The sequence below is a fragment of the Platichthys flesus genome, chromosome 8, assembly GCF_949316205.1.
Source record: "Platichthys flesus chromosome 8, fPlaFle2.1, whole genome shotgun sequence".
NCBI lineage: Eukaryota > Metazoa > Chordata > Actinopteri > Pleuronectiformes > Pleuronectidae > Platichthys > Platichthys flesus.
Genome location: NC_084952.1, coordinates 19,025,363 through 19,041,434, shown reverse-complemented (window position 1 = coordinate 19,041,434; position 16,072 = coordinate 19,025,363). Strand labels below are relative to the sequence as shown.

Genomic DNA, 16,072 nt, shown 5'->3' with positions numbered 1-16,072 from the left:
ATCATCAGGAACCTGGGGCCGTGTGGGTGTTCGAGACTCTAATCAGGGACTTTTTTTATCTTGGAATGGTTAATTCAGTGGGGTAATCATTTGCAGTCGTATAGTCGGAGCCTGCACCTACAGAAGCTTCTTTACGAAGTCTGGAACAGAGGCCTGGAATAGAAAGAAAAGTTTTATTTCATCTTTTCTTTCTAGGCCAAAGTGGGCACCGGGCCACTCGGAGATCTATCTGTGAATATGCCTTTTACTTGTAGCGATAAAGTTTTTATCTAAGTCATGTCGCAGTACCTGGTGCTTTAAATTGTTTGAATAATCACTTCAAGACATTGTGTGGTTTAGTATTTAAGAATTGTTTTGTCTTTTGTACATAAAAACCTCAGTTATGCAAGTGTCTGAGCTTTTTCAGCTAAGTGACAGGAAAAATGAATGCTCGTCTCTGTTTGCTCAACATATCCATTCATTGCTGTTTTGATAAACAGGATCCCCCTTTTATTGATTTGAACAATCCATGCGATATAAGACAACAGTGTACCACCTGAAATAGATACTCCAGTAAAAACTGAGGTAGCAGAGCTGTATTTGTCGCTGATGTAGGTGAAAATTCAAAGAACCTGGATCTTGCAACTCCCACAATGCAATTTAGCATTGTCTTTTATTAGATCCACCCCACCCTGTTTTCATTTTAGAGGTCAGTTGTATTAAATTGTGTGTTTTGGTCACCGACAGTAGTTGCACGTAGTTGCTCAGTAGTTTTAAAAAAACATTAAGGTGTCTTCCACTGTGATGTGTGTATCCAGTTTGCAGCAGCGTTCCACCCACACATCACCACACAAAGTTTGTTTTTATATAATGTTGAAAAATACATCTGATTTGCATTTTTATACAGGGTTACAGAACATTTTAAAATCATGCCAGTGGTGCAGAAAATAAATTTGAAAAGATTTAGATTCATTTCAGACCTGACAGTCACACTTAAAATCGCAGGACAATTCCAATAAATAATGTGAAAAGTGAGAGAGGTGTGAACTGCATATATAGCATCTTTTAGGTGTCTTTAAACTATTTGTGTTTTGTATTAAATGCTGTTTTTAGTCATTATGTTGTCGATGACACCTATTTATTTTCTATTTAAAACTGTCATTGGCATGTCAGGGGTCAGTTGTCGGTTTAAGTCACTATAGTTGCACCTATTCTCAGCAGTTCATTGAAGCGACTCCCATTTGTCCTTCCTCTAAAGACTGACATGGACACATTGTGATGCACGGTGTCAGATTGCTGCAGAATGCTGCCCACGCAAGCAACAACAGACAACAGGTGTTAAATCCCATCTTAACGTTTTTTTTCACATTCAAACAGAAAATTTAAAACATATTTTCAATCAAACATCAGAAATGATTCAGGGAAATGTGATGGTAGCAACCAACGGTTACAGATTGCAGCCTTGCAGGAGGGCTGCAGGATGTACCGCAGGACGGCAGAATGCTCCTGCAGGTGCAGTTGGGTGTGAAAGTTGCAGAAGCAGGTGGATCCTGCAGGCCTCCACCCACACTGCCATATGCTGTCAGCACCAACCCTGACACCTGCTGGAACCACATTATATACATAGGAATAATCTGATTAAATCAGTCACATCACATTGATAGAAGTAAAGAGGACAGAGCGTAAGAAACACAGAAACTTGTGGCAGCGATAACTGCACTCAGAGCTCCTCTAACATACAACACAGTTGTGTGTATCTGCAGTGTGGCTTCTTGTACTTACATCTTTGTGAAGATCATGTTGAGCACATACTTTTCGGGTTGAGGACATTTTGGGGTGTTTGGGGTTTAAGTCTGGCTTTTGGGGTTAGGCTTAGAATTAGACTTGGGTTAGGGTTAGGCATAAATAAGTCACAGTCAAGGTTAGGGATATGGTTAAGTTGAAGGCTGTCCACAACAAACAAGTCATTGCAAAGAAAGGATGTGCAGACCTGTGTGTGTGTGTGTGTGTGTGTGTGTGTGTGTGTGTGTGTGTGTGTGTGTGTGTGTGTGTGTGTGTGTGTGTGTGTTTGGAGCGTGAACAGAGCCTGCTGTTTGAACACTGGCCAGTATGAACTTATTGAACCCATCTGCTGGCGGCTGAAAAATGTGCCAGGCTTGCAGCATCCCGCGGACGTCATGGCAACCTGTGGTGGGGAGGCGCTGCATGACTCCTGTGTGTGTGTGCGCGCGCTCGGTGTTCGTGCACGTGTGTGCGTAAGTGTGTGTGACAGAGCCGTCTGAATGTTTGGTGGTAGTCTGTGCCAGCGGCTGAGCAGGACGAACAGAGGGGAGCGGCGCAGCAGCAGCAGCAGCAGCAGCTGGGGGAGGGAGGGAGGGAGGCGGCTGGTGGGATGTTGCGTCTGAGCTGCCGATTATACTGATCAGAGCCGGAGCTACGATGCAGTGACAGTCCACAGGAAGACACACACTCTCACACTCACACACACTCTGACACACACACACACACACACACACACACACACACACTGAGCGCAGGCAGGGAGAGGAGGAACACGCGGATGCGCACGAGAAATGATCCGCTCCTAGACTATGGCACCGTCGGGCTCGCGTAGTATCAAGCGGGGCTGTCAGAGAGTTTTGTACTGGATCCCGGTCCTCTTCATCGCCCTCATAGTGGCCTGGTCCTACTACGCATATGTCCTGCAGCTGTGCATAGGTAAGAGATCAGCTGTCTGGGTTATAGTAAGAGCAGGCTGCGTGTGTGCATGTGTGTGTAGTAGGGGATCTAACTGGTGTTTGTGTTTGTGTGTGTGTGTGTGTGTGTGTGTGTGTGTGTGTGTGTGTGTGTGTGTGTAGTAGGGGCTCTAACTGGTGTTTGTGTTTGTGTGTGTGTGTGTGTTTGTGTGTGTGTGTGTGTGTGTTTGTGTGTGTGTGTGTGTGTGTGTGAGTGTGTGTGTGTGATGGTGTGGAGGATGTTATTGTTTTTGCAGTTTGTGGTTCTGATTGTTTTTTTTTATCGTTTGACTTGTTGTTTATGCAGTGTGTCCCCAGTGTCGATCACATGACAATAACAGTTGCGAGTGTATTGTTATGGGGAAGTGTGTATTTGTTTAGCATATTGTTTTATTATCAAATCATGTCAGAATTAGATTTGACGTTCTGCAAGGAGGTCTTATCATATTCTTATGGCACAGTATCACAAGCTGTGCAGAATGGGATTAGATCAGACCACAGTGTCTCCGTCATTATCTGCCTCCACCAATACCATCCCATCAGCACTATCTGGAGGACTTACTGTATTAGCCTCAGGCTCATGTAGTCGCCCAGCTTCATTATCTTAATTTGTATCCACAACCACAACAAGACCAGCATTATCTTTTGGCAAGAGGTCTGACTGTAATGGATTTTCAGTCGGGCCCTGCCCCCCTTCCTTCACACTCCAGCTCCGGCTGCTCTGTACGCTGGACGGTGTGTTTGCAGACGTGAACCCCCCTCGGTGAACGGTGAACAGAGTTGACCTGGATAGTGAGTAATGGTTTCTAGGATGTCTCAGAGGAGTCTCAGCAGCCTATACTCCCCTGCTCCCTTTGGAAGCTCCTCTGTTCCCTGGGAAAGAAGATCTCCTCCGTTCAAAAAAGGGGGATGAAAGAGAGTCGGTTTTAATGAGACCTAACAGAGATGAAAACAGGAAGGGAGGCTTCCATTTTCACACTACGTGTTCTCTTATTCAACTCTAGCCGAACCTTACGGGCATGGTATACACCTTCAAGTTTGTCTTTAAATCGGATAAGCCTGAGGTACGGATGATGCAGGGGTCATAGTGCCATGTTATTGCATGGGTGCACCAGCAGGGGTGAGGTCAGATGGGGTCAGGTGGATGGCATACAATCTGATTGATCCCCTTCCATGCCCCGCCCATCACAGGGCCGTATACATCATGAATGGAACTCAGCCGTTTTACTTGGCACTCAGAGTACCTGCACTTGAACCTCTGTATGACAAAAAACAACAAAATGACGTCAAAAAACAACCACAAAGAGACAAAAAAACAACCACACAGAGATAGAAAATAACAAAAAGATGAAGAATAACCTGAAAGAGACATAAAATAACCACATAGAGATAAATAAGTGACCACAAACAACAAAAAGATTTAAAAAATGACCACAGACACATAAAACCACTAAAATATGAACAATTATTACGAAGAGACACGAAAGGCCACAAAGAGAAGTAAAACGATACCAAATAATAATGTCAACAAAAAGGTAGAAAAGTCAATAGACCAAAAACAAACATCAAGAGATACAAAATGTCCATCCGGAAAAGAGAAACAGAGACAAAAAAAAACACAAAGCAATAAAAAACTGTAAAATATATTCACAACATGCATAAGGGGTGAGGATTTCGAACTGGTCCTTGTTCGGTGAGATAATAATAATTCTCACAACTGAATGGCTGTGGGCTATTTGGAGTTAATACAGTACTATTTCATATATGAAAATGATTTATTACTCTGTTTAAACCATGTGAGTATCAATAATGTGGAGTTTGTTGCAGAGAACCATGGCAGCTTTAATTTATACATTTTCTCCTCATGGTACAAATGTGCCTCTGTCTTGCCTCCCATTCAAAAGTTCAAACCCACTCCTGTTCAGCAGAGAGGTCAGGAGAGCATCCGACCCCGGAGTCACCTCTTTGTCTGCCGGCGCCCATGACACATCGAGACATCTTTGATTTCTGCGGGGCGAACAAAAACAACAGCAGTGTTTGATCAGAGGATTTTTCTTGCTCATCTTGTTTTGCCTCCTGTAGAACAAAAACTAAATTGTGATGATCTGGAGTCCCATGGGATGGAGGATGAAAACAGCAGCAGCATGCATGACAGCGGCGGCTCCAGACCAGCATGTGTTTCACAGACACACACAGAGACAGTTGTGGGAAGTATCGTCAGCTGATACCTCTCGTTCAGCAGCTCAGTTAATCCCATTGTCTGGCTTACATAATTCACCCCAAGCCCACTTTCTTTTAAGCACCAAATGTTTTCCCTCGTTCGACCGACGTTAAAAATATGAGATCAGGTGTTCGTTGTCTTGGACTCTGTGTTTTCTAGGCATTCATCTTATTGACACGTTTTCATAGACACATTATACATCCTTGCAGATGCATTTAATGTCAAACACACACACACGCACACACACACACATACACACACACACACACATGCACACACGCACGCACGCACGCACACGCATTCCCACACACTCTTAAGCCTCACTGATGGACTCTGGGGTTTTTATGTTGGCAATGTGCAGCACACGATTTTTGGCTGCACGCCTTGATTCAGCTCCTTGGCTCACCTTTCCACAGCTCCTGCTGTGTGTGTGCCTGTGTGTGCATGTGTCTGTGCGAATCCATCATATGCTACCGTTGAGGACACATTTTAAACTAAAGTCCAGTTATTTTGGGGACAACTCTTCCAATCGGGGAATAGCTCTGTGTCCTTACTGGTTAAAAATCTGATTTGGTTCAGAGGTCAAATGAATGTCCACAAAAGAGACATATGACAATGTGTGTGTGTGTGTGTGTGTGTGTGTGTGTGCACTCATGCGTGTGTGTGTGTGCACTCATGCCTAATTATGGAAGATGGATGGTTGTGTATTGATTAGACATCAGGACCAATATAAACAGCACCAGCTAATCTTCCAACAGGTCTCACTCGTCTCTTATGTCTGAGTCAAGATCTTTGGGTGTCTCTCTCTCTTTCTGTTTCTCTCTCTCTCTCTCTCTCTCTGTCTCCTTCTTTCGCACACACACAAACAGACACAATCTTGAACTTCTAAGTAAGGATTATCATTGGCGTGAAGTATTTCCTCGCCCTTTACCCTAACCTTAACTATCACAACTAAATATTTAACCCTGACCTAAACCTAATTCTAATCCGAAAAACTGGTCTTGACCCTCAAACTGACCTTTGACAGAGTGAGAAAATGAGGACTGGCCAAAATGTCCTCACTTCACACTCTTATATATATATAAATATTTATGAGAGGAACATTGTGTGGAGCTGTTTGACGGGGATCACGTGTATTGATTTTGTGAATGGTGTGGAATGGTCAGGGTTTGCAGTGTCAGCATTGTTCTACCTACTTGATTTGAATTCGGACTGACTGTCATGCAGCACACATACATCACCACAAGGAGGCGCTGCCTGTGTCAAGGGTTGAATAGAGAAAAACTTTCGTTTTCCCCCACTGGCCACCTTCTGTGGTTCAGCACAGGCATGACTGTGTATTTTTTGTTTTTACAGAATCCATTGAAGACACAGGAAAAAAGGGTAAGTGTTCTGTGCTGCTGATTAACTTTGACTTTAGTGTCTCCGGCTGTTCCACATCTGTCAAGCACTGAGCCACTGGACCAGCAGGGTCAAGAGGAAGTGGGTCATCAGATTTAACCTTCAATACTGAAGTTATATGTTTGAAGACAGGCTTCATCCACTGTGTATACAGATGGCAGGCATGATATCTCACAATTATATAAATTTGAATATGAACCTGCAATCTGTAAATAAATGGTTAAATGCAAACTTATTTATGTCTCATCTTTCTGGCTTCAGTGGTGTTCTTGCTGGTGTACCATGCCATCTTCATCATGTTTGTGTGGGCGTACTGGCAGACCATCTTCACCAGTCCCATGAACCCCCTGAAGGAGGTAAGTGTGTCTGCTCGGTGACGCAGTGTTAACGGTTGTCTGGGGTGATGAGGCAGGCTACAGAGCAGTGCGGCCTCGCAGAGTGATTGAACGCTGCATTTAGACTAATAATACTTTCCGGTGGAAGTGCTCGGAGCCACACTCTAATGGCTCTGATCCTGACCACAGCACTTCAGCTCCGCAAGCTGAACACACACATGCACCTCTGAAGAAAAGCCACTGTTTCCTTTGGCTTGAGACTCAGCACATATGCATACACACCTCACACTGAAAGCTTATACTGTTTATGAGATGTGATCAGTGGATGACTTGCGGATTTGGGATTTTAATATGAGTCCAATGTCATGGGCTGTGTTCTGCTTGTTATCAGTTATTTGTTTCCAGTGTTTGATCATAAATGGCCTAAAGTGGCTGAAAGTAATAGCAGCTCTTGTTGCTTTGCCTCCATTTATCTGCTGGTCCACAAAGAGCCTAAATGTTTATTCTTTAGGATTTTCTTTAGTTTTGTTCCATCCATTTATCCATCCAAATGTCTATCCGTCCATTCCTGCGTATGTCCGTCTGTCAGTCTGTACATCCATCCATCCATCTGTCCATATGCACACCCATCGATCCATCCTACCATCCATCCAATCCGGCCTTCCATACATCCGTCCATCTGCCCGCCCACCCATCCACCTATCCATCCATCCATCCATCAATCCAAATGTCTATCTGTCCGTCCATTCCGCCATCTGCTCTACTGCCTATCTGACCACCCATCCATCCATCCGTCCATCCAAATGTCTGTCCATCCATCTTTCCGTCTGTAGATGGTTTTGGTTTAGTATTTATATAGCACTTTTCTAGTCTTGATGACCACTCAAAGCTCTTTACAGTACAGTTTTACATTCACCCATACACACACATTCATACAGTGCATCTATTAGCAGCAATCCGTCCATCCGTTCATCGATCCATCAATCATTCCGGCCATCTGCCCACCCATCTCTTCCTCCATTCATCCTTCCATCCATCCAATCCGGTCTTCCATCCATCTGTCTATCTGTCCATCCATCCATCCGTTCATCCGTCCATCCAAGTGTCTATCTGTCTGTCCATTCCATCCATCGGTCTATCTATCAATCTGTCTCTCTTCCATCCATCCATTCATCCATCCATCCATCCGTTTATATGCCCCACCCATCTATCCATCCATCCATCCATCTGTCTATTTCCCCATCCTTCCATTCGGCTGTCCATCCATCTATCCGTCTTTCCATGTTTGACTGTTTGAGATAAATCATGAGAAACAAATGTCGCTGCTCACCTGTCGAGCGATTGATAAATCACAGGTGTTGTTTGTCTTCCGTCTCTCTCTCTCTGTCTCTCTCTGTTCTGCCCTACATAGTTCCACCTGTCCTTCTCTGACAAGGAGCTGCTGGAGCGTGAAGATCGTGGAGAGTCCCAGCAGGAGATCCTGAGAAGGATAGCCAAGGATCTGCCCATCTACACCCGCACCAACTCTGGAGGTACAGTACAGTGCAGTGCAGATGCAGAACAGCAGCTCAGTTCCCCCCCGTCAGCTTGTTAGTCCGGGGTCAGGTGTCAGGAGAGGCTGCTGCTGCTGTGTGACTGACCTGGCTGTGTCTCCTGCAGCAATTCGTTTCTGCGACCGCTGCCAGCTGCTGAAGCCTGATCGATGCCACCATTGTTCAGTGTGTGATAAGTACGGCTCTCTGCTCACGCACCTTTAGAGAAAAAACACGATGTCTATTGCATTCTGGCAGAGGGAGGGACATTCAATTACACTGACGTCTGACCCTGCTGTGTTACAGATGCATCCTGAGGATGGATCACCACTGCCCCTGGTACGTAGTGACACTCACATGCTGTGTTGTCCAATATACTTTTTTACTTGAGATATCCCAGAATTCAGATGTTTTGATCTCACACTGTCCAGTCACATTCAAACCAACAGTGCTTGTACACAAGGAATAGACAAACAGCTTGTTGACGGGATAGAACTGAACATCTCATCCTGCCAGTTGACAGATTTTGGCAGCAGAGGGAGACAACACAAATCTGATTCCAGTTCTTCTTGCTGAACATTCAATCTGTTCGTCTGTCTTCGTTGTCATGTTGTTGTTGCACCACGTCTGGTTTTCAAACCCAGGAGGAACCAGGAAGAAAAAGATGACTGAATATGAGAATCAGTTGTCACACAGATCTTTTACTGATTTATAAAACAATAGGTTCCAGGATTTATTTTCTGCCTGTACTGCTCTCCTGCTGTGAACATGTTGGTAACCATGTTCAACTAAATATACTAGAGGGCCACTCAGAGAGCACATACTTGATTTGCTGGTCGGCCACTTTATCACCATATTGCATATTCATGGCTTTTCAGAAATGTCTGTAAACTGTATACAGTGTCAGAGGTTCGTAGATATTAACATTTCACATACAGTGTACCTGATTTTTTTTCATAAAGATCTCTGCATTATTCAAATAAATGTAAAAAATTCTAATATAATGATAACATCCTATCTTGCAATGTTTACAAAAGTAGAAAAGAATGTCCTTGATCTGTCCCCATTATCAAATCGTTTTTCCTTGGCCCATAATCGACAACAAACCAAGATTCAATCAAATGCATATGTACAGAACCTCAGTAGGATCGCTGCTGCTCACAAAACACTTATCATCAATACAATAAAAGTGTTCTCACAAACTGGAAAGTTGCTGAAGGGAGCATATATTCAAATGTCTGGGTACTTCTACTATTTTTACCTTCAACATTATGATTATAATTAAGATTATGTTTTCATTTTGTTTGTTAGTTAGCAAGATTACGTAGAAACTATTGAACAGAATACCCATAACTTGGTAAAAAGATGTGATATGAGTCAGGGACATTGGTCATTTTGGTGTGGATCAAGATTAGGAGGCAAATCCAGGATTACTGTGTTCCACTTTCTGTCGTTTTCTACATTTTGGAATAGGACATTTTCTTAAATTTCTTACAGGATCAGAAAAATCTGACATGTTTAAGGGACTGATATAATTAAGGGTTGGTGCAGATCCAAATTAAAATCTGGATCTAGTGAATTTAAATGTGGTTCCAAGTGTAACTGTTGAACCTTGGTGGAGGTATAGAATGCCAGTGTAATAACATACAGATAAAAAGTACTGACTAAGGGAAATTTCTTGGTTTAAGTATTATACTTCATTGTGATTTTTATATTTAATATTTATTAGATTTTCTGATTTCTCAGCTATCAACTCTTCCCCATTTGTTCGTCTCCCTCTTTCCTTCAGGGTGAACAACTGTGTGGGATTCTCCAACTACAAGTACTTCATGCTGTTCTTGGCGTACTCGCTGCTCTACTGCCTTTTTATTACTGCTACAGATCTTCAATACTTCATTAAATTTTTGATGGTAAATATAACTTATGTTGTGTCGGCACAGATCTGTAATGAAATGTTAATATGCTTGGGACACATCATGTGTTCTGTGTTTCATGCTGTGTGTGGTGTTTGATTTTTCTTTCACAAGGCTGGAGGTAGAGCACATTTCCGTCTGAGAGAGTACCTGGTATGAACCAGTCAAGTAGTTAATGCCACTAAAGTAGAAGTGCTTTAAAAAGCCGCAGGTAGACTAGCTGAGTAGAAATGTGTCAGATCCGGCTCAGAGCCCAGATTTTCACCCCCACAGTTCATTTTAGTGTGGACTGTGTGTTTGCCTATCAGTGTTGATGTGTTGTTTACCCCTCAGAATGGCCTTCCAGACACTCAGGCCAAGTTCCACATCCTCTTCCTCTTCTTCTCGGCCTCCATGTTCTCGGTCAGCCTCGCCTCTCTTCTGATCTACCACTGCTGGCTCGTGTGCAAGAACAGATCCACTCTCGGTAGGTGGCGCACTTCAGACCCGTGTGTGTAGTGTGTTCCGTCAGTAGCTGCAGCATGCCTTTGGAAAGCAGCTCTCTCTGTTATCCTGAGGATCTTCTTCCAGTCTGCTCACTGTTTACTAAACATACCAATAATGATGAAGGATGTGTCACTGCATTTTCTCCCAACGTCAGCCACCGCCCTCATCAGCGCAGTGGTGTGACGAGCCTCTGTGGGCCCTTATCAGATGGAGCAGTTTCTCATTATGTGTGAACACTGCCGCACTTTGTCTGCGTGTGTTGAGGGGGAGTGGATTATCCACGTGCAGGAGTCTGTTACAGTGTAATGCAAAGACAGGAGGCTCAGAGCACTAAGCAGCTTAGTAACGGACACTGGCAGGGAGAGAAGTCACACCTGGAGGAACAGGTCTGAGACGTGCTGCACCTGTACCACAATGGCACTTTCATTCAGTGCTGCTTCCTTCACTCACGTTCTTGTGTTGCTCGGTGGTCTGAACGAGCTGCGGTGAAAGCTCTGGAAACGATAAGGCTCGCAGATTCAGTGGATTCTTATAAATCGAGTCTTAAAAGCCATGTTGACAGAATGGGCCTTATGTGATGTCTCTTTTTATCTTGGATTGCTGTAACTCTTTTTATTGTTATTTATTATTGCTTTTACGTGTCTTTACGTGCTGTCTTTTTTATTGCTTTTATTTATTCATTGTTTTTATTATTCTGAAGGTATTTTTGCTACAACCCGAGTCTATCCTCTCTGCTTTGTCTGTCAAGATATGATACCATAGGATAGAATAGGATTTAATTTCGATACATGCCATAAAATTCGGAACGATAGATTTTATAGAAGAGAATAGAAAAGATAATAAGAAGAATAAAAAACTAATAAAAAATACTAAGAATATCAACATGTTATATTCCTTTCACTATGGACATATTGTTGGTGGTGAAATTTACCTAATGGCCCAGGAATATTGCATGAGGATGATTAAGATAATTATATTAGTATGAGGAGATATAGAAATAGAGGTATCCATATAAATATACATACATACATATATAGATTGTTATATATAATTATATAGACATGTATGGTTAAAATGAATAGGAATATAAGTTGCTATGTTTTATATATATTTATATACATACTGTATATATATAGGCCTTTGTAAATCATATTTTGAAGGTGCTATGTAAAAAAGGAATTGTTATATCATATTAATATCTTGACTCTTCCTCTACATGTGTTTTCCCCTCAGAAGCTGTACGGGCACCGGTGTTTCGTCACGGCATAGACAAGAACGGTTTCAGTCTGGGTTGCAGTAAGAACTTCCGCCAGGTCTTTGGTGATGAAGCTAAGTACTGGCCTATTCCCATTTTCTCCAGGTGAGGTCATCTGCCACATATAGTCAAAAGAAAACTGAGTGAAAATAGCCAAAGAGTCAATAAAAAGATTATAGATTAAAAAAGAGGCAGAATAAGATCCAAGCTGGACAACATAATAAAAAGAAGCCTAATAAAGCAAGTTTGTTTTTCCAGAAATTAATCATGACTTCTTCCTGCGGTTATTTTTAAATGTCTAAGCCCAGAGACGTGTAATATTGAGTCTAGACTGAAGGACAGTCAGGTCAGAGACTGGAGGCTCTGCTGAGGGAGCCACGACTGCAGTGTGGCTGAGACTAATTTTAGATCAGTAAGCATGTAATCCAACTTGTAACCTGTGAAGATGCTGAGATTTGAATTATATGGTCTCTTAGATTGGCAGCGATCACAGTGTGAAACGCTGCAGGATCAAATCTGATTGAAATAAGTATTAAATGATGTCAGACGTGTTCTTTCATTTCTCTCCCATCTGCTCTGACAAAGACATAAACTCATCTATTAATGTGCAGTTAGAGTTAGAAAAGGTTCAGGGGCAGTTATATGATTACATTTTTAACTAGAGAGTTCACAGACCCGACATTCTCTTTATGAAATCACATTTAACTTCACAAGAACCAGATTTTTATTTGGATCTGCCCCAAAATGCAAAAAGGATATTAGTCCCTTAAATATTCCTGATTTGTTTCATCAAGCTCCATGAGTTGTTCTTTGGGAAATCAAGGACAGTCTTGAAAAACGCCCCAATCTCACTATACAGTAAAGAAAGTGCTTCTTCCGTCTAACAGAAGATTCAGAGGCTCCATTGAACTGAAGGACTCTTTTTTTCTTCAGTCTGTGAAACTGTTAAATCAGAGCTTGAGCTCTAAGTAAGTGTTCCAGTGGGGTCGAAGCACTGAATGTTGAAGGAATTGCACTGTAGCCACTTTGTAAATGTTCTATGCAATATCACCTGTTTGTTAATGTTGGAGGAAATCTTTTTTGTTCCTTAATTATATGTTTGTCTTGATGTGATGCAATGGACATCTCGGGATCCACCAAAACATTTCAGAAGAGAATCTGACAATAGCGTGTAATATAATATAACCTAATCTAAGGGGAAAAAAATATCCTGCATCTGTCCCCTGATCTGGATCCACACCAAAATTCTATTGATTCTTCCCTGACAAATATATATACATATATCCTTTTACCAACTTTAATGGTAATCTAGTTTTTTCATAAACCAACAAAACCAACCAGCAAAAACACAAACAGAGGTTTGTGAGAAAACTCACAAACTCATTATCAAAAATTAAGGTACAAATGAGACACATAAGACTCTACTGATCTATATAATCTCATATAAACTGAGGAGTTATTCACTCATTGTTTAAACACCCAACTGAACCGCCTCCATTTCTTTCTGTCGTTTTTTCAGTCTAGGAGACGGCTGCTCGTTCCCGTCCTGTCTGGTCAATGTGGACCCTGAGCAGCCTTTCTCACCCACAGGTTGCAACCCTGCTAACAAGGGGTGAGTAAAAAAACACACACATTCACTCATACATTTCAAATGTCAACTCAAGTTCTGTGTGGGAAGACAACAGTGTGTGCACATGTTACTTAGAGTCAGCCCCTGGTGGTTTATAAACCTGTCAGCTTAATGATGCAGCAGTTATGGCCTTCAGTTCTGAATCAATCCTTCAGATCACAGGATTTAGGAGCATGTATTCCAAGATGGAGGAGGTTATCTGGGGACCCAGAATTCCTGGCTGCATCTCTGCTCATGGGCGTTTGTGTGTTTCCAGTGCAGCAGAAGGCCGCCAGTTCCCCTCCAAACCTCTGAGGGAGAGCCAGAGTCGACTGCTCGCCAGCACCCCCTCCTGGACAGACAGTGACAGTGCAGCTGAGAAAGAAAGGAAAGGTAGGGTGTCTTTTTCTTCAGCTGCTTGAATACATACAAACATAAGATGTTTTAAAACTTAGATTGAATCATTTCATTCCACTTGTGTGTCTGTTTAGGGGCCAGCAACCAAGGGATGATCATCGAACACGAAGCATAACCAGTTGGAGTCGGAACCTTCAATTCAAGACAAGGCAGTTTGATTTATAAAGCACATTTCATATGGGGACACAAAAAAGAGACTAATTCAAAAGAATCAATACAAAATAAAAAAGCATATTTAAAATAAAAAGCCAAGCAAATTAAAACAGTTTAAAAGAGTATAATAAAGTTTCTTTTTTTTGTCAACATAGGGTAAACAGTGCAATAAAATGTGTTGGGAACGTGCAAATAGGGCAATAATTAAATTTAAATAAAACTAACTAAACCGACCTTCAAATTAAAAGTCAAATACATTTCTATAAAACTATATACACAAGAGAATGCAAGTATAAAGCCAAAGTGTATACTGTAGAGTAATATTTATCTATAAGTTAGTGCACATTTTCTAGATATGAGAATAAAGTAGTGCAAACAGGCAGGTAACCAGATATGCAGAGGTTTGGTATGGATGGGATAGGTTAGGTTAAGAGATTAAAAGAGGTACAAGAAATAAAAAGGATGAGTTCTTCATAAAACATCTCAAATAAGTTGAAGGATACAGATAAAATTTAAAGAAATGTGTAAAATGATAAATGAATAAAAACAGAATAAAACATATATTATTTTGTAAAATAGTAAATAAAAAAAGATTTCAGTCTGGATTTAAGAGCAATTCTTCACATATGAAGATGTAAAATGAATCTCTTTGTGTTTCGTCCCACAGGTCTCTGCTGGACCCCTTCTGTGTTTGTGCCTATCAGAACAGGACGTGCTGGTGACATCGCCGGCATTTGGTGTTTTTCATATTGCGCCCCCTTCTTCTGAGAGGTTTAAACGGGAGAAACCAACATGTATTATCATCAATGTCCCGGTTACTGAATTTATCTGCTGCTATCTGGACGCATTTGGGTGGATTCAAATGAAAACTGCATTCCAAAAATCCCATTTTCTTCTGCTTCTGTATGAATAAGCACAGAGCAGCGTTAAAGGAAGAGATGTTTTGCACTTTGAATACTAGTAGCTTTTGTATGTTACAGTTTTATTTTAATTTAATAGCTTAGCACATTAGTAAATGCTTTTATAAGTTTGCCAAACATTTGCACATTAATAATACAGTAGTGATGGTGTTGATATGATGTAAAAACATTCCTTCAGTCTTTGTTTTTACGTTTTTTGTAAATTTATTTTGCCACCCGACATGTTGTGTTGTGGAAATGATGCATGCTCTCATCTCAGGATGTCAACGCAAACCCTATTTGTTGTAGTGAACAGTACGAGATGCTTTCCTCGTTTTGCTTGAAAACAAAAACAAGAAGTAAAGTTTTTAGTAAGTACAAGTTTGATTAAGGGCTCTTCTGAATGATTAAAGCATGAGTGAGGATGTGGCCATCACATTAAACCTCCACCCTGCCCCCTGTGGCGGACACTCGGTACACATCAACCTGCCGGACGAAAAAGCTCCTGCCTGACTGTTGGGGGTTCTGTGGGGTCAGCTCACCGGCTGCCAGCGAATAAGAAACCTCTGTGTGATGGTGCTGCGGATCTGTTCAAACGGAAATGAGAAAGTACTTTACCATCTTTAAAAAATACTTCAATAGGTAACACAGAAAGGAATCAAGTTTGTTCCGCTTTAAATTATACACACACAATCGCACATTTTAAATTGAATAAACATAAACAATTGTGTTACCAATTGCAGTCATTTTTTTAAGTTGGTCCAACACTTTTCCTTTTCCAGAGCGCCATCAAAAAGCAGCTAGTGATGAGTGTTTTTGTTACACACAACATTGTTGATGTACTTCAGAAAAAAAACAAGAGAAACCAGTTCCAGCCACTTTGAACAGTATTTTCACCTTTTGACGATTCTGTCTTTCCCTGGCTGGAAACAAAAAAAACAACTGAACATTAGTTTAAAGAATGTATGCTTGTTTAAAAAAAAAGCTTCGTGGTAATCGTTTATATTTTTCTATTCTGTCTGTCTGACTCGAGACAACTTGGATGTGTGAGGCGATGTACTGTAAAGTTGTGATGCCTTATCCAGAATAAAACAAGCTCTTCTTCTCTATTCTCATTTCCTCAGGGAGTCATGTAAC

At 41.6% G+C, this 16,072-nt stretch overlaps 1 protein-coding gene across 3 annotated transcripts; it reads left to right on the top strand.

Annotated features, from left to right (window-relative positions):
- The first annotated feature begins 2,375 nt into the window (after positions 1-2,375).
- On the top strand, positions 2,376-16,040 carry zdhhc2 (zinc finger DHHC-type palmitoyltransferase 2). Of its 3 annotated transcripts, none has more exons than XR_009921718.1 (14): positions 2,376-2,697; positions 6,292-6,318; positions 6,598-6,692; positions 8,083-8,203; positions 8,331-8,400; positions 8,510-8,542; positions 9,993-10,113; positions 10,231-10,269; positions 10,450-10,582; positions 11,836-11,962; positions 13,377-13,469; positions 13,749-13,859; positions 13,958-14,032; positions 14,704-16,040. XR_009921718.1 is itself a non-coding variant. In XM_062393659.1 (14 exons), the coding sequence occupies exons 1-13, from the start codon at positions 2,571-2,573 to the stop codon at positions 13,996-13,998; spliced, it is 1,143 nt and encodes a 380-aa protein (XP_062249643.1). In that variant the 5' UTR covers positions 2,376-2,570; the 3' UTR covers positions 13,999-14,032; positions 14,704-16,040. The 3 variants fall into 3 exon arrangements, 2 of the variants coding, with proteins under 2 accessions (XP_062249643.1, XP_062249644.1); XM_062393659.1 differs by having other exon boundaries at positions 13,744-13,859; XM_062393660.1 differs by lacking the exon at positions 10,231-10,269 and having other exon boundaries at positions 13,744-13,859.
- The last annotated feature ends 32 nt before the right edge of the window (positions 16,041-16,072 follow it).

Bases quoted from the DNA above. Each gene is read 5' to 3' on its own strand.
- zdhhc2 (XM_062393659.1), top strand. From the start codon at position 2,571: ATGGCACCGTCGGGCTCGCGTAGTATCAAGCGGGGCTGTCAGAGAGTT. The intron at 6,319-6,597 runs GTAAGTGTTCTG...TTCTGGCTTCAG, and splicing joins TGAAGACACAGGAAAAAAGG to TGGTGTTCTTGCTGGTGTAC. The intron at 11,963-13,376 runs GTGAGGTCATCT...TCGTTTTTTCAG, and splicing joins CCTATTCCCATTTTCTCCAG to TCTAGGAGACGGCTGCTCGT.